The 25,735-nt window shown below is 38.7% G+C and overlaps 1 protein-coding gene across 4 annotated transcripts in view; it reads right to left on the bottom strand.

Annotated features, from left to right (window-relative positions):
• CACNA2D1 (calcium voltage-gated channel auxiliary subunit alpha2delta 1) overlaps positions 1-25,735 on the bottom strand; it is a 3,475,830-nt gene that overhangs the window by 649,594 nt on the left and 2,800,501 nt on the right. For all 4 annotated transcript variants that reach the window (XM_044088264.1, XM_044088265.1, XM_044088266.1 and 1 more), the window contains exon 15: positions 16,669-16,758. In XM_044088264.1, the coding sequence (XP_043944199.1) occupies positions 16,669-16,758 (90 nt within the window). The remainder of the gene's footprint in view (positions 1-16,668; positions 16,759-25,735) is intronic.

Below are 25,735 nucleotides of genomic sequence, written 5' to 3'. Positions count from 1 at the left end.
CTGGTAGTGCTGGGGTGCTCTTGAGAGCCTTGAACCAGGTTTCTGTTACTGCACAGATATCGATGTTCTCCATGCTAAGGAGAGTTTTGAGTGCATGCATCTTGAGGTTTAGACTTCTGGCGTTGAGTAGCATTACTCTTAGTTTCTTATCCCTTGTGATACCTATGGAGGTGGGTTTGTCTTTTGAGCCTTGCCTAAAAAAGGCACTAGGGGGTAGCAAGAGCCTTTGCCAATATCCGAAAGCCCAGGGGTGACAGGTGCAAGCCGTCCCTAGCGAAGCATCGTGGCTTGTCGAGCATGTCATCCCAGGCTGACAGGCATTGGATCCCCTTTGAATGACACCAATACTTAAGCCAATTGTTGAAATTGATAATATTGTCTTCATACTGTGGCATCATTCTTGGTGAGGGTAAGATGCTACTCAAGGTCAGGGTCATACCGGCCTGGGCTACATGCCCAGAGAGCTCCTCTATGTCTCTTTTCATGTAGTCCAGGGAGGTACGTCTCAGGTCATTCACACCAGCATGGGCAATGACTGAGTCATATTTGTACTTGCCTTGGAGTGACCTGAGTGCTTGTGTTATGTGGCGGATCCTAGCACCCGATAGGCAGCTCACCGTGACCTTCTCCTTGTTCAGCCTGGTGAGCGGGACGTCAGTGTGCCTGATGATAGACTCACCTATTACAAGTGTATCAGGTGTGTTGTTTAGCCTTAAGGGCTGTGACTGTTCGGCACACTGGCTTTGTGAGCTATGTGTTGCATGTGTTTTGTTTTGGGGTAGCAGTTGCTTGGGTGTCTGCTTTGGAGGTCTCTGCTGCTTAGGCAGATTTTTATTTAGAGCCTCCAAGTATGTTTTTGTGTGTTCATGTGTTTGGTTTGCTGTCGTGGTAGGTCTATGTGAGACTGGAATTGTAGTGAGTGTGGTTTCCTTCTCCTCCTGACTGGTTACGCCAGTACTGAGTTGAGAGAGCTTAGCCTCCAGTTTGGCTATATGGTTGCATCTCTCAAATGTGTTGGAATTTGTTGTGAGGAGGAGAGGGTTGTCTGTGTACATTAGGCAGTTGTAACATTGCCTCAAGATTCCCAGGTTCACCAGCTGGACCGGAGAGGAGATTGACAACTGACCTTTGGACATGCTAGAATAGTATTGGGAATTCCTTTATAATTGAAAAAAGGGCCAATGGGGAACAAGTTACTCAAGGGGAGTTTGTGAGGGTGTAATGCTTTTAATTTTTTAGTGCTGACTTATATAATTGCTTTAGTGAGAAAGTTCTAGGCTTTAGCATAGGAATAGGGTGTTTATTATGAGAACTAGATCAGTTCCAAGGCTCAAACCCAAATAAGCGGTGCTGCTCGATGAAGCGCTATGCACAAAATCACGCAAAGCCGCACTACAGCGGGTTTTATACAGGTGGACTTGAAAGAGCTAGAAATTGGCCCAAAACAGCCAACAGACTACCAGATTCCTGTGCTGGGAACACTCCTCCAGGGACAGATAGCCTGCTCCAAGCTCCCCACTGCCACTGGTGAACAAAGAAGCCTCCCTCTAGCCAAGAAAGGAAATGGCAACACAGGAACTTTCCAAAAGTCCGGAATACAGCAAAGCCTGTATTTGGACTACTCTAGGTCAGGAAAGATGGGAAACAAGGATAACTTTTTTTTTTTCTTTTTTGCAACAGACAGCAGGAAATTGCAATAAATATGTAACACAGGCTAGCACACTTGAGTATGTAGCCTCAACAAGTAAATGCAACAAACAGGACAAACTTTAAAAGTGCAGGTGCAAAAACAACTTTAGACAGTTTAAAACAGTTCAAGAAGCAGAAATATTTGCAGTTTAGCTAGATCGGACAGTCGCCCAGGTAGTAGCAGGAAAAAACACTTTTATCAGGTTAGTAGTCGCTCTTTTAGCCTCTCTGCTGCTAGCACCACTCTGCAGGACCACGAGGAGCTTGGCTGACTAGTAACAAGCGCAAAAACCTCGCCAAAGCGGGTTTTATACAGGGGGATTTGAAAGAGCTAGAAATTGGCCCAAAATGGCCAATAGACTACCAGATTCTTGTGCTGGGAACACTCCTCAAGGGATAGATAGGCTGCTCTAAGTTCCCCACTGCCACTGGTGAACAAAGAAACCTCCCTCTATCCAAGAAAGGAAATGGACAACACAGGAACTTTCCAAAAGTCCAGAATACAGCAAAGCCTGTATTTGGACTACTCTAGGTCAGGAAAGACGGGAAACAAGGATAATTTTTTTTTCTTTTTTTCAACAAATAGCAGGAAAATGCAGTAAATATGTAACACAGGCTAGCACACTTGAGTGTGTAGCCTCAACAGGTAAATGCAAAAAACAGGACAAACTTTAAATTACAAGCGCAAAAGTGCACTAAAACTGGCTTTAAAGCAGGGGGTTAGAAAGAGATAGGAAATGGCCCAAAACGGCCCATAAGCTACAGGTCACTGGGCTGGAACCACTCCTCAAGGGACAGATAGGCTGCTCAGAGCTCCCCACTCTCACTGGTGAACAAAGAAGCTTCCTCCTATCCAAATAAGGATATGGGCAACACAGGAACTATGACACAGCCCAGAGATCAGCAATACCTGAAGACTGGACTATTCTAGTTCAGTAAAGGCGGGAAACAAGGATATATTTTTTTTTTTTTTTTTTTTTTACAAAGTAGCAGAAATTAGGTACAGAAACACAGTAAATGCTTTAATTCGGCTAGTGCACTTGAGTGTATAGCCTACCAATTAAACTAAGCAAAAACAAACTTTAAAAGTACAAAAAAACCTCAGAAATACGGGCAGAAATGCAATAAAACAACTTTACAGAGCTTATTTAGTAAAAGAAACAGAAAAGTCTATATATACAGAAAAGCAGCTAAAACACACAAACACTTCAGATGCAGTGCAACCTAGAGCACTTGAGCTGTAGCAATATTAAGGCTATTACAGTTATAATAAATGCTCTGAAATATACTGTATAATTCCAAAATGTTTGAGAAGCACAGTCAGAACACAAGGAGGTTCAGGCGAAAGAAAAAAAAAAGTTTTGTTTTACTTTTTGAAAGGGAAAAAGGAGGAACAGAAGGCCTTATCAAATGTTCTCTCTGTATTAGGCAGAATGAGCTAATGACACTAGACTGGGAGGAGTGTCACAGTAGGGGCGGGCAACTGCAAAGCCACCAAGTATAGCCTACAGCCAGCCTACAGCCAGCAAGCACTAGAGACACAAATGAAAGTTTTTAAACAGATAAGGATTTGTAAAGATACAGAATAGACAAAGTGCTATATATATATATTAAATTTTAAAAACAGTAATCTGTAAAAATAATCAAAAAAATCAAGATACTTATATTTTCAGCTCAGTTGCAGTCAACAACTTATCCAGTCTGCACTGTGTGTAAAGACAGAAACCCTATCAAAGTTAGGGCTTAAATACCAGAACAGCTTTTCTTTTTTTTTTTTTTTACAAGAACACAAAAGAACCAGCCCCCACTAGCCAAAATACAATTACACAGAGGAAATGCTTCAGTTAAAACAATAGCCTACAGCCAGCAAGCACTGGAGACACAAATGAAAGTTTTTAAACAGATAAGGATTTGTAAAGATACAGAATAGACAAAGTGCAATATATATATATTAAATTTTTCTGCAGGTATAAGATTTTTTTCTAGTGGCAATCAGTGTAACTGTTTTAGTACAATACAGTAATAGTTCTTTGTTTTTAGGCCAGTGGTGAACTTTACAGTTTTATTATTTTTGGTACATATTTGACTCCAGTGTCTGCAAATTATCTATCCCCTTACAGATCAGATCATTAATTCCTCATTAGTCATTTGGGAGGGGCAATGCATTAAGGCTCCTATCAGGAGTGAGTTATTTATGCATTTATTTATTTATTTTTGCCCCTATGTTGCCTGCACATGCTTGGCTTGCATGAAAGAAGGAAACAGGCAGTGGAAAAACCATACTAGTTTGCCATCAGTTACTACAACGAACATTCCCAACAAGCAGCTCTGCCTTCGTCCTCAAACATAGGTGGTGGCTCCAACAGTCTACAGTGGAATAATCACAATCAGTCGGTGTGCTTCATGAGTTAACCACAACCATTTGGTGTGCTCAATGAGTTAATCACAGCATTCACTGTGCTCCAAGAGTTAATCACAACCATTCAGTGTGCTCTATGAGTTAATCACAACCATTCGGTGTACTTCGTGAGTTACTCACAACCATTTGGTATGCTCACTGAGTTAATCACAACCATTTGGTGTGCCCCGTGAGTTAATCATGACCATTTGGTGTACTATGTGAGTTAATCACAGCCATTCAGTGTGCTCAATGAGTTAATCACAACCATTTGGTGTGCTCCGTGAGTTAATCATGACCATTTGGTGTACGCTGTGAGTTAATCACAACCATTCTGTGTGCTCTGTGAGTTCATCATAACCATTAGGTGTACTCTGTAAGTAACTGCAATCTTTCCTTCCCCTCTGACAGGAGAATAGGCCATGCCCTTTCACTCCTGTTCCTCCAAGACTGGCATGTCTAGGGCTACTAAACAGACCTTGGTGGTCTGATTCAAAATCATGGCTCCATCCCTCTCTGCCACAGAGCCAGGTGAACTTTGCAGTTGTTTGTGTATGACAACAGTAAAGAGAGTACTGACTTCCACATATTTCCAGTGATTATTGTTCTGTACAGAGGCTTGGGAAGATGTACCCGTGGTGGTGGTGCTGCGGTAGCGTTGTCACCTCATAATAAGACGCTGTCTGGTTCGATTCTCAGCTAGAGCGTCTTCTGCATGGAGACATGTGTGAATGGGCATACCTTCGTTGAAGGTTGTGCGTCATGGCTGGTAACTCTGCATGTAAAAATCAACTACCAATCATTAGCGGACCGGAGTTCCGCTGTGGTGACCCCTAACTGGGAAAAGCCGAAAGACGCAGCAGCAGCAGCAGCACAGAGGCTTGGGAAGATATGGTGCTTTGGCAATTTCTATTTTAGTAAGAGATACCTGCTTTTTCTGTATAAGGTACAAAGTTTGTTGACACACAACACTGAAGATGAATGTAGAGCAGAAATTATATTGGCTGCAATATATATATATATATATATATATATATATATATATATGTGTGTGTGTGTGTGTGTGTGTGTGTGTGTGTGTGTATGTGTGTGTGTGTGTGTGTGTGTGTGTGTGTGTGTGTGTGTGTGTATATATATATATATATATATATATATATATATATATATATATATATATATATATATATATATATATATATATATATATATATATATCTAAGAATTCTAGACAAAAAGACCTTGGAGTGCATACAGGTCACGAAATTTCACTTGAAACCAAAACAGCTACTCTATGTGCAAAGCATACAGTGTTGTCTATCTGATTTTGTAGGGATGCTAGCCATGCCAAGGAGGAAATTGCTCCTTCTGTACAGATCTTATATTGTACCCTGTTCTGTAACTTATTCCCATGCCATGTAGTATGGTTGACAAATATACAGAGGCTGAAAGGGTTCAAGGATTGCCTTACAGCCAAAAAATGCATCAGTGAATGGTCTCTTTCTTCTTTTCTTCTTATTGCCTTCTTAGAAAGCACATATGGATTAAATGTATTCTTGGAATACCTTCCTGTTGATGTGAATATAACAGGATTACTGGCATCAGTAAAAATTAACATCAGCTGTAGCATGAAATGTGTTAACTTCATGTCTCATAGAATATCCCACCTAATTAAATTTTTTTTCAAACATGTTCCTTAAGTTCCTGTTGGAGAGTGGTGCTCACTTAGCAAATGCCTTTATTGGAGAATATAAGAAATCTTTTTCATTAACTTTGGACTTATTGGCCCTGGTTTGTGTTTATCCAGTCTCTACAAAGAGATGTGAAGCTTGATTTCACAATGACCTTCATCACTTACATACAGCTGCAGTGTAGGTTGAAACATCAGAGGTGTCAAACAAGACCATGGAGGGACAGGCTTGAGGTTTATGAATACTATGATGTCTATCAAACAGAGATCACTCAAAAAAGGGAGACGTTTTATCTGTGGAGATGTATTTGGAGCTCATTGACCTGGTGAACTCTCCCATGTGGTGGAGAGACTGGGCCTACTGAGTTTAGAATGTGAGTCTGCTTCACAATTCTTTTCTGACAATATTGTTTTCATCAGATCTGCGCTTCTTCTAGTTGACACAAAGGGTGGTGCAGTAACTCCATCCATCCTAATAACAGTGTATTGGTTGGTATGCAACACTCTTGAGTTTGATGAGCTCACTACTATTATCTCCGTTATGTGACTGACAGCATGTGTGCTGGATCCTAGTCCAAGAAGATTTGTAATGGCTAGTTTAATGGGCTGGATTCACTAAATTATCATATTTTGGTTATATCGCTTAGTGGTGAGTTATTTCCATCAGCCCTCAAAAAGGCTTCCATTATCCTGACCCTCACAAAAACATTTTTACACCTAAATAATGTAGAGAGTTACCATCATATCTCTAACCTCCCATTCCAAGGAACAATTATTGTAACAGTTGTCTATAAGCAACTACAGTTATTAGTGGTCTAATGGACCCTTTCCATTCAGGCTTTCATATTCACCATAGTAATGAAACTCTAGTCATGAAAGTGGTCAATGACCACATGATGACAAGGGACCATTATCTTTATAAGATGTTACTCTTCTTGGTGCCCTCTGAATGATCTGAAACGGTGGATCAAGGAATGTTTATACAATGTTTGGTACTTACTGTGGTATTTCTGATACGTTCCTCTACTGGTTTACCTCAAACCTCTCTAGCCATACTCATACGGCCTATTCAGGACTCAGCAACTCTTATCTGTACCACATTGACTGAGGAATGCTGCAGGACCCTGAATACCTTCACAGAGCCATTTCTGTTCACAATATATATGCCTCCTTAAGGATAGCTCTTAAGACAAGGGGGGCTACCATTCCATAGTTATGCTGGTGACATTCACATATATTTTTCCTTCCTACAAGATGAAACAACATGTATTTATTCCTTGGATGATAATTTTGAAGCCATACACTCTTGATTAACTGTAAATCAGTTAAAATTGAACAAAAGAAAGACTGAGGCCTAGGTAGTAAATACAACCTTGAGAAATTCTTCTGCCATATTACCAAACTGTTATGTGTGGTGGTAACAATCTTCAATTTGGTAGTAAAGTGCAAAAATTTACATTATTCTCCAGGCATTACTGAGTGACTTGTAAATCTGAATATAAGTCCTTATATCATGCGTTGGGTAGCTAATTGGTTGTCTGATGGAATCCATGCAGATAGAGTAGCAGGTACCACTTTTTAAAGCAAAACATTTGCCAGAGGTGTACTACAGGGGTCAACATTGGGCCCTCTCCTATATGGCATATATTTCTCAGACCATCGGGCCAGCACTGTGGGTCAATAGTTATCAAAGTTTACAGATGACTGTAAACTGGGTGTTCTTATTCGATCTTTGCTCCAGCCTCTAACACAGCTTAAACCATGTTAACAAATGGTGCAAAGACAATAGTCTCAAACTAAATGTCAAAAAAATGTAGTATAGTTCATACTGGTAAACAAATCAATTTCACCTTCCTTATAGAAAATGCACTCTTCCGATCAGACACAGTCGTAAGGGATATGGGTACTTTAGTTGATGATTCCTTAGCATTTAACCAATGTGTCTCTACAGCAGTTCAGAAAGCCTTTTTTCTGTCCCATCAAAGGCATCTCTACTAGATCCAGTGAAGTTTTACTTCCTCTTTACTATCTTATATACCCATTATTGAATATAACACACCTTTGGGCATGTATTTATCTAAACATATCATACAACTCAGAGATTCATAACCAAAATTATCAGTGTTCTCTCAGAAATCTTAGTCCTTACAGACTCCTCTGTGGAGATCTATGTCTAGCCTTTCATGCCATGAAAGATCCAACCCTGTTTGATCTCCAATTCATTTGAAAAATAAATGGTACTAAGCCTTCATCATCAGATAAATAAGACATGTTGGAGTGATGAATTCATATTCCAATAAATCCGTCACCTCTTGAACAATTTCACTGCATGTCAAGCAGAGTAGTACCCTTACCACCTTCAAGGTAAACTTAGATAATTGGACAGACAATCTCAAATGCTTTCCTTATCTATCTTGTTTGCCCACTTTGAGGCTAGAGAGGAATTTGGAATATTTTTTATATTTTTTTGCCTAGGATTGAAATGGTCTGCAGACTGATTGCCCAGCACTCACCTACGGACCTATGAACTTGAAGTTATTCTTGTCAGATGGTGTACTAGACTAATGGCCCTGGAGCCTTTACAAGCCTAGCCCATAGGATAACCTGGCATTGTGCCACCCAACATTAGTTCCCAGTGCCTCTGTCGAGTAGAGCCACTGGAGTGATCCCGGGATGCATTTTCTATTTCCCATCCACTCATCAAGATTTCGGTTGAAGCGGGCCAGTGCAGTGCTCTGTTTGACATGTATGGGAAGTCTATTCCATAGCATGGGCAATCTCTGGGTTATGAACTTGTCCCTCCAGCATGTTCTGTTGATTGGGTAATGAAGTTGAGGTCTCTGGAGTGTGTGATGCAGAGGGATTGGGATTTCTTTAGATGTAGCATTTATAACAGAGCTGGGTCAGACATGGCTTTGTCAGTCAAACTGAGATCACCTCTAAGTAGGCAACATGAGACAGAGAATAATTGGAGTTTTTTGAATTTGTCCATATAAGACAACTGATTAAAGCCTAGGATCATCTTTGTGAGGTACTTTTGTGGTCTCTCCAGTTATTGCAGGTGTCTAGTGAGATACATGCCAAATGGGGCATTGTACTTGATGACTGGCCTAATGAGGGATGAGTAGAGGGAGACAATGACCTCTTTCTTCCTGGATGCAGAACCCTTAGTAATGAGATGTGCCACACAGAAGGACTTTCTGACCACAGTGGCAATGTGGTTGTCAAAAGAGATGTTGCTGTCAACCTGTGTTCCCAGATCTCTTATAATGCCTTTTGTGTTCAGTGGACTACCATCGATATGGTAATGCATGGGAACCATGTTTTTCCCAAAGGGGATGACAACACATTTTTTTGGCATTGAGCTTAAGGCCATGGTTCTGACACCAAACATAGGTCTCAGTGAGGCCTTTCTGCAAGATGTCAACATCACTTGGGGAGTTAATAATAGCTCCCAACTTGCAATCATCTGCGAACTTTGTTAGCCAGAGTCCCTTCATGTTGGCCTGGACTTCAGAGAAGTAGATACCAAACAGAAAAGGACCCAGGATCGAACCCTGTGGGACTCCACTAGTGACTGGTTGGTAGTCTGACCTGGAGTCAGCTACTTTCACACTGAGGGTTCTTTCTGTGAGCCAGTTTGCAACTCACCTAGTGATACAGGGGTTGATGCCTAGCTTAGTGAGTTTTTCTATAATTCCTGAGTGGGGGAATGGTATCAAAGGTCTTGACCAGATCAAGGTAGGCTGTATGAAACACCTTGCCTTCATCCACAGATCTGGTGACTGACTAACAGAAGTTGACCAGGTTAAGCAGGCATGATCTACCCTTCAGAAAACCAAACTGTGTGGGATCTGGAGTTTGGAGATTCCCTATATCCTTGTTTATTAGGTTCATGATGATGTGTTCCATAGCTTTGCATATCAGACGTGTTAGGCTAATGGGGCGATAGTTCCCCGGGTCTGTAGTTGCTCCTCCTTTATGGAGAGGGATGATTGTAGTGATGCACCATTCGGTAGGGACAGAGCCTGAGGTGAGGCTGTGACTGAAAATGGCACACAGGTGAGGTGCCAGTTCACTCTGTAGTTCATGTAGAAAAATGATGGGATATTGTCAGGTCCCATAGAAGCTGTATTCTTGGCCTAGGACAGTGCTGTTTTAACCTATGCAGCAGTAATGTGTACTGTGATCATTCCTTTGAAGGGGGTAAAGTTGGCACTGAATCTGTAGGCCAGTATAGTGGTAATATCTGTTGGCTCTGTTTAGGAGGTACCATTGTGCAGCAGCTCAGAGCAAATCTGAGTATTGCCATGGAGATTATTTACATAACTATAGAAGGCCTTGTGGTTGTCTTTACTATCTGCTGCATTTCTGTTTTCATAGCCAGCTTTAGAGGATTTAATGAGGGATCTTAACTTTTTGTCGAGGCTGATAAGAGAGTTTTTCCAGTCTTGGGACTTCACCTTTTTCCGCATCAGTTTTTTCCTTCTGTTGCAGAGTTTGTTTATGGCAGGAGACCATCAGATTGGCTTTCTTTTTTTTGGAGGAGAGCATCTTGGTTTTATTGGATATGGCAAGATCCATGCATTTGTGTAGATGTTCATACAGTGCATTGGTATATAATTTGGCAGAAATGCAACTATTTTCCATTTGCATGGGTGCCATGAAGTTAGCCACCTCTGTTTTTAGGAGCCCAAAGATAGCTTTTGAGAAGTTTTTCAAGGTGGTTACATTTGCGGGGGTTAGGGTGGGTGTGAGGGATATGGATTTCCAAGGTGATTCGTTTGTGGCCGGATCTAACCAGGAGGACTTGACTACTAGTGTAGAGCAACAGTCGCTGGGGTAAGAACGAGCTGGTCCAGAGCATTAGAATTAATGAATTCCAGGAAATGTTGGGCAAGTGTATTGGTACATGAGTAGTTTACCCAATTAATGGAGGGGTAGTTGCAGTCACCCAGTATGAGAGTGTTAGGTTGGACCCTAATATTCTCCATGGTGCTTAGGAACATAGAGTGTGAGTCTTAGGACATGGTTTGGAACCTATATCAGGCTACGACCTGAATCGCTGTCATACCCAATGTTATCTGCACCTGAAGCCTCTCATGTGTTACATTGGGCTACTAGTCTGGACGTGTGTTCATCCTTTATGAATATGGAAACACTTCCACCTTTGGAGCTTTGGTGCAAGTTCTGGGGACGAAAGGTGTGGAATGAGTTATAGCTTGGTAGTGCAGGGGTGCTTTCTGCTGTTATGAACCAGGTCTCTGTTAGAGCACAAATGTCGATGTTCTCTATTTTAAGTAGTGCTTCAAGTGAGTGCATTTTGAGATTTAGACTTCTAGGATTGAGCAGCATGACCCTCGGATTGCATTTGTTTTTAGATGTTATGGTGGTAATTTGGTCTTTGGAGCACAGCCTAAAAAAGGCACTATAGGGGTGGCAAGAGCCTTGGCCAGTATCCAGAAGCCCAGGTGTGACAGATGCAGACAATCTCTGGTAAAGCCTCAATGTCTGTCAATCATGTCATCCCAGGCAGACAGATACTGGATCCCCTTGGAATGACACCAGAAACTTAGCCAACTGTTGAAATTAATCATTTTCTGCTTGTACTATGGTATCATTCTGGGTGATGGTAGGATGCTGCTCAGGGCCAGGGTCATACCCGCCTGGTCTACATAGTCCAAGAGTTCATCCATGTCTCTTTTCATATAGTCCAGGGAGGTACGTCTCAGGTCATTCACACCCACATATACAATGACAGAGTCATATTTGTACCTGTTGTTGAGGGACCTGAGTGCGTGCATTATGTGGTGGATCCTGGCACCTGACAGGAAGCTGACTCTTAGTTTCTCCTTATTTAACCTAGTGGGTGGGACATTAGTGTACCTCACTATTGAGTCTCCTATGACTAATGTGTTGGGTGCATTGGTTTGCCTTAGGGGCTTTGGTTGAGTGATTCACTTTTCAGGAGTGTTATGTGTCTTGTCATTAGTGTTGTGTTGTGTTGTGGTGGCTGAGTGCATTTCTGCCTTGGAGGCCTCTGCTGTTTGGGTAGATTTTTATTGAGAGCCTCCGCAAAGGTGTGTGTGTGAATTGTGTTTTCATGTGAAGACAGTGCTGGTGTGTGTTCTGGTGAGCCATGTGTTCCATGTGCTGTGGTGCAAGTGTTGACATTCTCCTCTTGACCAGCTATTCCTGTCTTGGCTGGAGAGTGCATGGCTTCCAATTTGGATATATAAGTGTATCTCTTGCTAGTCTGAGTGTTGGGAGGTAAGAGTAGAGAGTTGTCAACGTACATGAGGCAGTTGCTGTATTGCCGTAGGATGCCCAAGTTCACCAGGTTAATAGGAGAAAGCACAGGGAACTGACCCTTTAGACATGCCTGAAGGGGTGGGCATTGGTAATAAGTACTGGAGCTGCTTCCTTGTAGAACGTTTAGTGCTGGTAATACTTTTGTGTGCTACAATAATTGCTGCAAGAAGTCTGGTAAAGTGCTAGACTAATAAGCTAGTAAAAGTGCAGGAGAGGAGAGAACTAGCAGATCTAAGAGAAAAATTGAAGAGCAGAATTTTTGGCACCACTCAGAAGCTTACAAACAGCTCTGGATACAGCAAATCTGTATCTGGACTACACTAGTTACAGGAAAGTTGGGAAACAAGTGGAAGCACGGGATTTTAAACCAGAAAGTTGAAAGAGATGAAAAACTGCCCAATCAGCCAATAAACTACAATTTCTGGGCCAGAAACCACTCTTCTTGTGGTAGATAGGCTACTTAGTGCTTACCACTCCCACTGATAAGCTAGAAGGCTTCCCTCCAACACAGAAAGGCTTGGGGGGGGGGGTTCAGAAGTTTACAAACAGTTCTAGACACAGCAAATCTGCATCTGTACTAGACTACTTACAGGAAAGGCAGCAAACAAGCTTAGAACTTTTTTTTTTTTGGCTGTTACAAAGTCTTCTTCTTCTCTGTGAAACACCTCCATTACTGATTTCTTGATTGTTACACACAACTTGGTCTGTTCCAGCCAGGATAACTATAATGCCTTTTACTTCACAAAACCTAACACTGAGCATCATCATTTGCAGATGGTACAGAACTCTGCAGCTAGGCTACTTAATGGTGTGTTTTATTAGTAGCACATTATTACTATTCTGCTCAAACTTCATTAATTTCCTTTTCAGTACAAGGTTATCTACAAGATCTTAATGTTAACTTATCATTCCACTCACAACTTGGGACTCTGTTATCTGAGGGAGCTTATTGCACTCTATTCTGCAATGTAAATCTTGTGCTGTGCCTCCAATGGTCTGCTAGCAGCTCCAGAAGATAATCGATACCTCCAGTTACCGAACATTTTTCATTCAAGACCCTCACCTACAGAACTTGCTACCACAGTGGCTCAGAAAGTGTCCAGTGTTGGCCAGTTTTAGACAGGAACTCAACTTTTTTTTTAAATGACTTACAGCAATGTGTTATAATCATATTGACTGCAACAATTTGCATGTTATCAGTTGCATGTCATTTATCTATGTTTACTAAAGTCTATGGTTTTACTATTTATTTTACTGGTGCATTGTATAAAATACCCAAAAAACATGAACTTGCAGAACATCCATAATTTGCCACCTTTACTTTCTGCTAAATCACTGAGGATTACAGCTAATTGGTAAAATAGAATAGAAAATATAGTTTTATACTTCTTATTGTTCACATAATCCATGTTAATGAAAGGTTTCTTTGGATTAGAATTCTTGAGTAAAATAGTTGAGAGGCTTGCACGTCTCTCTCTCTCTCTCTTTCTCTCTCAGAAGCACACACACACACACACACACACACACACACACACACACACACACACACACACACACACACACATGCACTCACAAATATTTCAACTGGATTTTTTTTCTTTCATCATTTTTTTCCTTGCTAAACGAGGCTTTTTAAACCGTGCATAGCAAGGTGTAAGTAAAACTGCAAACCCTTTTAAGTGCTATTGCAGTTACTTTTGTTAGTTGACTGTTTTTCTTTTTTACCCTTTTTATTATTATTTTATTGCCACTAAATAGCAAAGTTGCATTTATCAAGGAAAAAAATAAGTAAACAGATAAATAAATAAATAAATAAATAAATAAATAAAGATGGCATCTGTTTGCTTTTCTTTACTCCCTGCTTCACGGCAGTTTAATATACTGCTATGAAGCAGCAAACTTGTTTTGTTTTTTTTTTCCAACAAGGCTTTACATGCACATTAACAATCTGTTGCAGAATATTCATTCTCCAACAAGATGGATGATGTAAAATCAGTCTACTGTCTAAAAGAAGCTATCATCCAGCTCTTCTCATCCCTTGTAAGACCATTTATATAGTGCACTGTTCTCATTGATGTGTATTTGTCTAAATGTATCACACAAGATGGAAGACCCCAGGGGTTCCTAATTAAAAAAATCACAGACCTGAAGAACCTTAGCTACAAAACCAGACCTCAGTCCCTTTCTCTACATGCTCTTATATGCCTTGAAGCATGCCTTCAAGACTTCACTCTTTAGGTATAATTAACTCAAAGCACTTTTTCTTATTTAGTTACTATCCTTATCTTCAACTCATAACAAATTCCATATGAGTGTAATATCTCCTCCAAGTGTGTAACTTTTATACCATCTCACTTCTTCCATAAAACCCCAGTTATCCATTCTGAACACAAGCAATGCAATGTGAAATGCCAACAAATTAACAGTGCTTGTATTGCCTCTGGATTTCTGTGCAATGCTGCTAAAAGCAATAGCTTTAAGTTAGAGCAACTCCAAATCACAGTTACTTCAGCAATGTCCTCGAAACATATCAGAACATTTTGGCATGGTCATTTTCAGTATTTTAGTCTCCTCCATGGCTTTTTTTTTCTATTGCAAAATGTGTGGCAATCATCTCAGTGCACCTCTTACATTTCGTAATGAAGAAAACACTTATAACTTCATCTTTTTCCTTTTTTTTTTCTCCTTCACAGATGTTTGTCCTTCTTTAAGACTCACAAATCCTTCTGTGATTGTTATCCTATTTCTGCACATGAACAAATCTACCTTCTCCTGTTTCTTTATTGCATCATTTACTTATCGTGCTAGTATCACTCTGAGCCTTGTCACAAATGACTCTCCCTGCTTCTTCCACTATATCGCATGGTTCACAGCTCTTATGCTTTGCTCACATGTATGAATTTTCATTTCTTTTCTTCTAGATTTAGAAACACAGCTTATAACTGGGCATCATTTAATTTTTAAAACATACAGTTCAGAATTCCCCACCTGTAAATGCATTGTTTCTGCCCTTATTATATTAAAATGTAATACTTATCAAATCCTGTACTCACGTCTGATTAACCTGTTTGACAACTGCAGTAGCATTCCCAATAAAATATACTGTTCTAGTAATGAGACTAATGTTTGCGGGCTAAAATTCTAGCTACTCAAAGAGACACTCTACTCAGCCAGTTCACAACATGCATACGAATGCAGTTACAAAAGTACATCTCTGATTCACAGATAGAAACATAATTCCTCAACAACTACAAGTTCCATAACAACCATTCCATTTTGTTCTTTTTTTTTTTAATCTGGAGGATTATGTGAGTTTGAATATTTACCTCCAGTGTGATTCTCAATATTTCTGTTAATGCCCATATTATTTTTATTTCTATTTCATATGGTTCATATTGCACCTTGTTGTAACAATTAAACCTACATATATCATACTATTCTTTGCTGCTGGATTGAATGATCCAGATAGAGCAGCCCCCTCTAACCAACTGTCCCTGCAAAAAATTTGCAGAAATGACAATAAGTATTATAAATGCTATAATTATGGATTTTAAGTGAGACATTCCAAAAATATCTTGGTACAGCATTTTTGATGAAGTATGGACTATTAAAATAAATAAAATGACAAATGTACAGACAGACAGAAAGAAAAAAAAAAGAAAGAAATATCCTTGCACGTAGTTTGACTCCTGACTACTACTTTTATCATGTAGCAATACACAATATGCAATTTTTTGTTGCTGAATAAATAGTACCTCATAAAAATGAATAAATATGTAATATTTACTGACTTGAAGAGCCTATGCATGCATTACTTCTAGTCACTATGTATAATTATATATGATACATAAGAAATGAATGGTGTATAAAGAATGAAGTATATGCATATGCCTCTTTATAAGTGTTACTAACTTGAATTATGTTACTAAGAAATTGAATGACCAAAATATAACTAGATCCATGACACAATGAAATAAAGTCATAACTATACTCCAAATGACCCAGGACTGATTAGTGACTTGAGGAGCTAAGCGGGGTGGAAGATGGGAACTGCATAGTTTACAGCAAGACTGATACTGAGTGAGGGCTGGGTTTTACAGCAACACAGAATAAGGGCCATGGAGAAGCACTCACTAACAAATATCTTCCCACTGAGGCAGGTACTGTGTAAAGTATATGGTCACAAAAAGTTAAAGGGTTTGCATTATCAGAAATAGGCATGCCCTGGCTGCTAAGGGTTTAATAGGGAGTAAAGTTAGTCAGAAATCCTGATTACTGCATGGATGATAGACCTTCCTTATGCTAAACGTTAGTATGAAAAAAATGGGGAAATGAAACTTAGCAGACAATGAGGAGAAAAGAGACTGAAAAAAAGACAGTCGTATGCTAGCTTTTCTTGAGACCAACTAATTACCAGGGTGTAATTATCAGATTTGCACCTGAGAAGAAGCTTTCGTTTTCTTCCAAAGTGAAGGGACCACAGTACCAGGCATGCACTGTTTCTGTTATAAGTCAGATTTATAGCACTACAAACAAAGCAGATCTTCATTCACATCCATTTAATGATAAAATGGTACCTTACCAGTGCATCCAAGTACACATTAGTCCACTGTATTTGTTTGGCCTTTTCTCCAGCTAAAACCATCGGTCTTCCAAGGACATCCAGATACTCCTGTAAGGAAACAAAAATAAATAAATAAAGAAATGACAGAAAAATGAAAAGAACGGATCCCATTACTACTGAAATTCATTGCAGATTTTAATATGTAATAAGTAATCTTCAAATACTTTATTACTACTATTTTCAGACTTTGGTATTCAATAAAACTCTATAAATTGCTTGCCAGTATTACCTTATATTTTCTTTCTCTTAAATTTGTACTCTGCAAAGCTTAAAAATGTTCCCTCTATAACAATATGACACATCAGCTATACAGTAAACTCTTAATTAACCGGTACTCAAGCAACCAGAAAAAAATAATTGAAGAAATGCATTACAATTTTCAAGTGTTGCATTTTCTGCCCCCCCCACACACACACACAAAAACATATCTTACATTTTTAGAGTTTTAAAAAGGAAGATAAAAATACATGCTCTCACTTCCCAATTTAAGAACAAGTCAAACCAAACAAATGGTACAGAGTACAGTATTAGCCAGGCCTATTTTTAATAGTAACTCTCAAGCAACCATAAACTACAGTTATCCATCATCTACCAATCCCCATGGCTACTGGTTAACCGAGAGTTTACTTCTCCCTGTGACTGTCAGATTCATAGATTAGTACTAGGCTAACTGCCCTTGTGAGCTTTTGTAAGTCTAGCTAATTATCCCTTGTGAGACTCAAACACTGCACCTTGTGTTTCTAAGGCAAACACCTTAACAATTAGGCCATTCTCCCAACTTTACTGATCTTATCACCTTCAGTTTAGCTTGTCTCTATTTTTCATCTTTTACTTAGTTATGTTGACTTAGTTCCTTTCTTACTACACTATAACTATTTCTCTTAACAATTTTATTTAGTTTCTTTATTTTACTTCCACCATCACTATTGTCCACTTTTTTAGTATTACTCTACTATGGCCTACCTGCAAGAAATATATATTTGTACCAAATCTTCTAAATATAATACACATATTTTAGACATATCATTTTTTAGCTTGCTTCATTTTGCTATTTCATACAGACATAATGTATGATTATGTAGTTAAAAGGTAAGAAGATACTGCTTATGACTCTCTCCATCCATTATCAGCAATATCTGATAATATAAATTCATCTTACAAATGGCAAAATTATGAGTTGATGAAATGCAACTCCTTGCAAGTAAACTGGATTATTCAGACTTATCAAAAAATGCATCTACCACAATGATTTACACACACACACACACACACACACACACACACACACACACACACGCACACATATATTGGCACTTCTGTAAGAATAATGTTGTGTGAGATACATTTCACCATTGTAGATGTTTTATCTTTTTCCCGGTGCTTTACAGCCATGGAGATAGTTTGGAAGGGCACATGGGTTTGAAGCCCCACCTCATGGAGAATATCAGGATTGGGGGGGGGGTTGTCTGCCTCCAAAAAAAGTTTTTTTTTTTTTTTGAATTGTCATCCACAGTTGCTATGGATATGTATTCTGATGATTTTTACTTACACAGTTTACTTGCATGGAGTGTGACACAGGTGAGTTGTAGAGAATTCTTATACAAACTGCTTATTAAGATACTGTCTATTATTGTTCTAGTCTGTGCACCTTAAGAGTACAGTTCTGTTTCTATGCTCACATTGTAGAATTTTTGCTTTGCACTAATATTTTTCACATTATACTCATATTTTTTATGTGCTCTTATCAAAGCCTGTACTATTAATGGCCTTTTCCCAGTTACTTATACTTTGTTAACAAACAAATTAAGAAGCTAATTAAATACATATAGTGATTTGCAAACAAAGGATTTCAAAAACCCAAGGAGATCTGAAGTACATGCTAACATTCAGGCAATACCTTACCAAAAGACAGGTTTAAAAATACTTCTGTACTAACCTGTTGTGCATTTACCTCTAATTTGTATCTTTAAGGACTTTATGAGAAGGTAAGACTATTTGGCTTTGGAAAACTTTTCGCCCTGTCTTTTCTCATTTTCCTTCTTGATTTACTTACACCACGATGGACTAACCAATCATCAATGCCATCAGTATAATTTATACTCCTTCTTTTGATACCCATTATAAGTAATTTCTTACACCAAAGCTGTATCCTCACTTTAAAACTTGATAAACTAGGATTTGAAAAGAGCATTCTGCATCATAAGTATATGGTGAATAAGAAAACGCCTTCAACCGGTGCAGCAAAATTACTCTGTTCCCTGTGCAATCAGAAACATGCAGTATGTGTGCTTCTGTGTCAAACATATTCTGCAGTCAAATTGCTGTCTCTGTTATTTCAGAAGGCAGTTCAAAATGTTGCAATAAAGGACATAATGTTCAAGTTGGACAAAGGCTGAAGTTTTTTTTTTAAATCATAATAGGACATTACTAATAATTCTAGTACTGATGAATTAGCGTACACAAAATGATATGTGGACACAGCTAACTATTACTAAAACCAATCAGAAGGGCAAAAATGAGAGAAATATGAAATAAATGCTCATCAAACAGAAAATATCTGTTAATGCATGACTCAGAAAACTGATAAAGTGATTCCTTAAAAACTCACATTGTGTCAGACTAGTAAAAAAAAAACATGTGGGACAGGCATGGCTGGGCATATTTAACTTTGCAGTTTTTCATATTGTAAGGGGTGTAGTTTGCATTGGCACAGGTGTTCGTTGTTGCATATTGGAAAAAGGGCAATCATGAAATTCAAAGTAAGCCCTGCCTGGCACAATATTTACAATGTCTCTCATCCCTAGCTGCAGAGGATTAATGTTCCTTCAGGCTAATGCCTTTTCTTCATAATGAAACATGGACCTGCCCAGTTGCTAGTGGCAAACAAAATCTTAAATTATCTTGGTTCAAATGCAAGATAAAGACTCAAGATGAAATCCAGGATAGTCTGATAGTCACTGGAGGAAGTAAAAGGTTAAGAGAGGTTAACAAGACTCATCCCCCAGTGCAGGGTTTCATCCCCTCAACCTCAAGCTGTCTACTGTGTGACTCTGATCAAATCATTTGATGAGACAGAGTTCTTGTATAACTGATTTTACATAAAAAATAATAAATAAATAAATAAATAAAATAACATACTAAATTTTAAGTGAACAACATATCTCACAGCATCATATACATACTATATATTGTATATCCTGTCAGACATCTGATATAAAATATGTTTCTATTACCTAATAATAATAATAATAATAATAATATTTATGCTGCAGAACAGTAAAATAGGGACATTACTGTACATGCAAATATGTGTGTGCATGTGTGTGTGTGTGTGTGTGTGTGTGTGTGTGTGTGTGTGTGTGTGTGTGTGTGTGTGTGTGTGTGTGTGCGTTATATCTTCATATAGAACTATAATGAAACACTGAGTCTTACATAGTAGTGACTCAAGATATTCTAACTATAACATAAACACCTTGGGATAACAGAAACACTCAATCGTTTAACTGAAAATATTATTTAAACAGCAATAAAGAAGATTTATACAAGGTAAGTCTGTTTACCTTACACTAAAACATTGTTTTTTTTCTTTAAAATCTTATTTTTGGAAGGAAGTTTGTAAACCCTACCTATGTCAGTACTTAATTCCAACAATAGTAATGTTTCTTAATCAATGAAGAAGGTTGAAATTAAACTAATACAATACATGAACAGAAAAATGCATAGCTAGCCAAAGATATTTCTCTATATTATTGCTTAATTTCAGACTGATAGTATAGCGCATATACTAAAAAAAAAATAATAGAAAATGTAATAGGAAAGTAACATATACTACTTATGTATTTAAATTAAAGTTCCTTAGGCAGTAACTAATTGTCACAGATTTAAACAACAATATAGCCAGTTTACAACATAGCAAGTGCAACTTAAAATAAGCTAATAACATTGCAAGTACAACTCAAAATAAGAAAATGTTCGGATAAAATAAAATACAGATACATTCCTATTTCCTACTTGTGTCCCCCTGCATGTTCTGATGTGGGGCCCATGTCACTCCACTTGTGTTAACTAAATACATTCTGTTTAAAGTTATAAGAGCCAGCGTTACCTCTAAGTTAGCTTTGTTGCATGAAGAGTGCAGTTGTTGTCTAAGTCTAGGTGTCAGACAAGTTACTGAGTATAAACTCATCATAAATCTGATTAACTCAGATCTGAACCCATTACTAGTGCTTTTTATGAGAGGTTTTATGGGGGGATGCACACCACACACCTTATGTGGGAGAGTTTACCCCACACTACTTTGTCTTACTAACCATTCTCCTAGAGTGCACTGTTTTGAAAATGGGATAAACTTGAAAAAACAATATATTATAAACATATGTCCTAGACTGATTAAAAATGTTCTCAATAAGCCCCCTATTAATATTAGTATTTGTACCTTTATTTTATTAATATTTATTTCATAATGGAGTAATGCAGTAGCGCTTGCACAAGCCATAGCTGTAAATTCACATTATTTAAAGTACAACTACACACACTTTCTGTTTTTTGGAGCTGACTTTATCCAAAGTTATTATGTCACTTACCTGTATTACTATCCTAAATATTAGAATATGGACTTGTTATCCTTTTCTCTTTGTGTCTTTTCAAAAACAGTACGAACATAAACATTTACAAAGCTATACATTCATAGAAATGTGTTAGTAGTTTTCAACATAATACAGGCAGTCCCTGGATTAAGGGCAATATATGTTTTTTCAGTCTGTCCTTAAGTCAAATCTGTTTGTAAGTCAAAACAAGCACATATGGTTCTTATTAAATGTCACTTAGTCAAATGCTTGCCTCAGTGTAATATTTATTTTACTTTTGTTTGTATATAAAACACTTCCTAGTGTCACTTTCAAATAAAAAAAATCTTAAATATAATACTGTATACTGTAGTAATAATAATAACAATACTATAAGTACAGTGTGATAGTACAGCAACTATGCTCATACACTGCAGTACAGTACAGTATAATGTTCCACACAAACAATATGTTAAACTTACCTCTTTTTAAGTTTCACTTCACATTTCTGTACTACAGGCATCACAACAAATGTTTTCCAGAACTTTCAGACCTCTGCCAGACCTCCTACTGTCACCTACACCCTAGTGAGCCACAATGTTGTTTGCACAGTCTACTGCCGAGTACAGCAACTGCTTCAATACTGTGTACTGTACAAGCCAGCAGTCTTGACCAACACAATGATCTCTTAACCAATCGGATCTCTTGTTCTCCAGGAAGGTGGAAGTAACTGCTCTAACAAGACGTGCAAGCAGCTTCACAAATGGGGAAATGGGGAAAAGGAAAGTACAACATAATTCTTCATTTTCACAGTAAGATTTGGGCAACTTTAAGGATTTTTATTTAAATTCACATTATTTCCGACATTGCAGCAGCCCGTTCTTATCTACGGGTTGTCTTTATGTCAGATGTCTGTAACCCAGGGACTGCCTGTACTGCAACCTTCCCATGTATGTATGTATGTATGTATGTATGCATGTTTATATGTATGTATGTTTGTGTGTATGTGTGTATGCATGTATGTATCTATGTATGTATGTATGTATGTATAAATGCAAGAATTTATTTATTTATTTTTTAATAAGCTTGTAGATTGGCTGATTCCTTCTCATTCTTCAGCCATAAATCAAGCCTCAAAGAGGAAGCACTAACAAAAAAAAATATGCACAATGATGTATACAGTAAATAGTGCATACAGCAATGTATAATAGTTGAGATGCTGAACAAAAGGATAGTTAGCAATAGTAAGATGCACTTAAAAAAATCAACATTTATACAAACTATTTACATATTTAAATAGACATTTGAACTCTCTACTTTGGAAACCTATGGTTGCAAAATGTGTTTCTATGAATGGGTACTTTCATTTGAATTAGCAAATATTTAGCTATTTTCTTTATAGTAATTGCATGTATAATTTTGAAAAAGATGCTCTTTCAGGCTTGCTTTAAAGCACTTCAATGTTTGTTGTGTTCTTATTTCCTTAGACCGGTGATCCCATGCAGCAAGTTTGTAGAGTCCTTCCTATTGAATCATGTGCTAAAAAAATTCAAAGTAAAAAGCCTAAAAAATGAGCTAGGGGTGCACCACTTCAGATCATATATCTCATATTGCCAAACATGCATTTGTACATGCCAGTAAAACACGCTAATGTAAAACATTTCACGATACAAGCAGACAACTACAAGAATATTAGTTTTCTCCTTAACAAAGCAGCTCGCTTGTAATGAAACATAAAAGAGTGCTATTCATTAGATACACCACACAGACACAGACACACACACAGACACACACACACATACACAGAGTGGTCCTTATATAACAAGACTTTTTCAATAAAGGTTGATAGGTTCTTACAAAGCTCTCAGTCAAGAAGACTATTAAAAAAGTAAGTCTTATCATCCCATACTGATGGGGGACTAACAATAGAATTGTTCTACATACCCCAGCTGAAATTTTGTGATCACCCATTCAATCACCCAGATGGGTTTTAAAGGTCGTTTGGGCAGTACTCTGTTTAATATGCAAAGGCAGCCTATTATTAAAATGTATTATGTTGGGTGAGGTAACTGCATGACATTTGGTGATATAGTAATACAGGTAAGTCCCTTGAGCAAGTGTTTACTTTTCTAATGGTTTAATTTAGGTTGAAGAATAATTCAAGGAATGCTAGGTCATTCCTACTAGGGAAAGCTAAGCAGAGATTGTTGTTCAGCAGTCTATATGACAGTGAGCAGAGGGACAAAATTTTTAATTTAATAGACCATCTAAGACCAATGATTTTTTTTTCTGAGGAAATATTAGTTTGTTAAGTTGGTTTAGGTACTAAGTGAGGTACATGCTGGGGGGGGGGGGTTGTTATGGATTCAGTGATAGGCCTAATAAGGTAGAAATAAAGTGGAACTATTACTTCTTCAAACCTAAATGTGATACAACAAAGAATACATTTTGCAAGGTAGAAGTATTTTTTAACAACTACAGTGGTCAAAGGATAGTCTATTTTCAACAAAAATTCCAGAGTCCCTTATAGTTGTCAGATATAAGTGGAAAATTACCTATATGGCAAGTAATGTTAGATTTACCATTGGAAACAGCACTGTGCATGAGCCCATGACTAGCACACCAGGAATTTGTTTGAGCTAGGCCTTGCTGGAACATTTCAGTATTAAAATGGAATGTGATTACTACCCCCAATTTGTAATTATCAGAAAACATGGTTAGCTCTAATCCACTAGCTTTCATGCCAGAAAAGAATATATGAAAGAGGAGGGGGAGCTGGACAGAGTCTCGTGAGGCACTACTGTTGAAACTTTTTGGTGAAAGCAAAAACACACTTCTGACCTCAGTGGTACAGGTTCATAGGTTCATACTAGGCTATCTGCCCTAGGGCATTTATAAGCCTAGCCAGAATGTGTTTGGCTTTTGCCACCCATTTTAAATTTATTTTGCTATGCCCTTTTTCGAGGTTAGTATACTGTGCCTCGATCTAACAGTGACACAGAAGTGATACCTGGGGTAAACCTACGATCTCCCATCCACTCATCAAGATTCTTCTTGAAGAGAGTCAATGAGGGACTCTGCCTAACCTGGACTGGGATTTTATTCCAGAGTGAAGGGAGCCTCTGGGTTATGAATCTGTCCCTCCAGCATGTCCTATTTATTTCAGTGCTGAGGTTCAAGTCTCTCGAGCGCGTAGCTCGATGGGATTTGGATTTTCTGAGGTGCAGCATGTCCATTAATTCCGGGTTGGACATGGCTTTATACGTCAGGCACAGATCACCTCTGAACAGGCGGTATGCCACTGAGTAGAGCTGGAGTTTCTTTAACCGGGCAGCATATGGCATCTGTTTGAGCCCTTTGATCCTCTTGGTGAGGTACTTTTGGGGTCTTTCCAGTTGCTGCAGGTGTCTGGTAATGTACATCCCAAAAAGGACATTGTACTCAATTATGGGCCTGATGAGGGATGAGTAAAGAGGCACGATGACCTCCCCTGATCTAGATGTGAATCCCTTCATGATTAGGTGGGCTATATAAAATGTTTTTCTAACCACTTTGGCCACGTGGTTGTCAAATGAGAGATTGCTATCAACTTGGGTCCCCAGGTCCCTAATTACTTCTTCTGTACTTAATGGATTTCCACCTATGTGGTAATTTGTGGGCACTTTGTTTTTGCCAAAGGGGATGACTATACACTTTTTGGCATTTAGCTTGAGGCCATGGCACTGGCACCAGTTGTCTGTTTCTATGAGGCCCTTTTGGAGGATGCTTGTGTCGGCTGGAGAGTCGATTATGGCACCAAGTTTGCAGTCATCTGCGAACTTGGTCAGCCACAGTCCTTCCGTGTTGGCCTGTACCTCCGAGAAATATATACCGAACAAGAGAGGTCCCAGGACTGAGCCTTGTGGGACACCACTTGTTACTGGTTTGGAGTCTGACATGGCTCCAGCAATTCTAACCATGTGGGTTCTGTCCTTGAGCCAGTTTGAAATCCATCTAGTGACATAGGGGTTTATATTTAAGCTGGTGAGCTTATCTATAATGCCCGAGTGGGGTATTGTATCGAAGGCTTTTGCGAGGTCCAGGTAGGCTGTGTGGACCACCTTCCCCTCGTCAATGGCCTTGGTGACTGTTTCAAAGAAATCAACCAGGTTTAAGAGGCAGGATCTGAGCTTAACAAAGCCAAACTGGGTAAGATCCAGTGTTTGTAGGTCCCCAATATCTTTATTTATGAGGTCCATGATGATCCTTTCCATAGCTTTGCAGACCAAGCTAGTCAGGCTTATGGTGCGATAGTTTCCAGGATCCGTTGAGGCACCACCTTTATGGAGAGGGACCACTGTTGCTGTACGCCACTCTTTGGGCACATATCCTGTAGTAAGGCTGAGATTGAACAGTAGTTTTATGTTTGGGTTTAGCTCTTCTTTGAGTTCATGTAGGACGCAGCCCGGGACACCATCTGG

Source organism: Protopterus annectens, chromosome 11.part0 (genome assembly GCF_019279795.1).
Source record: "Protopterus annectens isolate FY-2018-M chromosome 11.part0, PAN1.0, whole genome shotgun sequence".
Lineage (NCBI taxonomy): Eukaryota > Metazoa > Chordata > Ceratodontiformes > Protopteridae > Protopterus > Protopterus annectens.
Note: the sequence above shows the minus strand (reverse complement) of the source record. Positions and strands in the feature narration are given on the sequence as shown.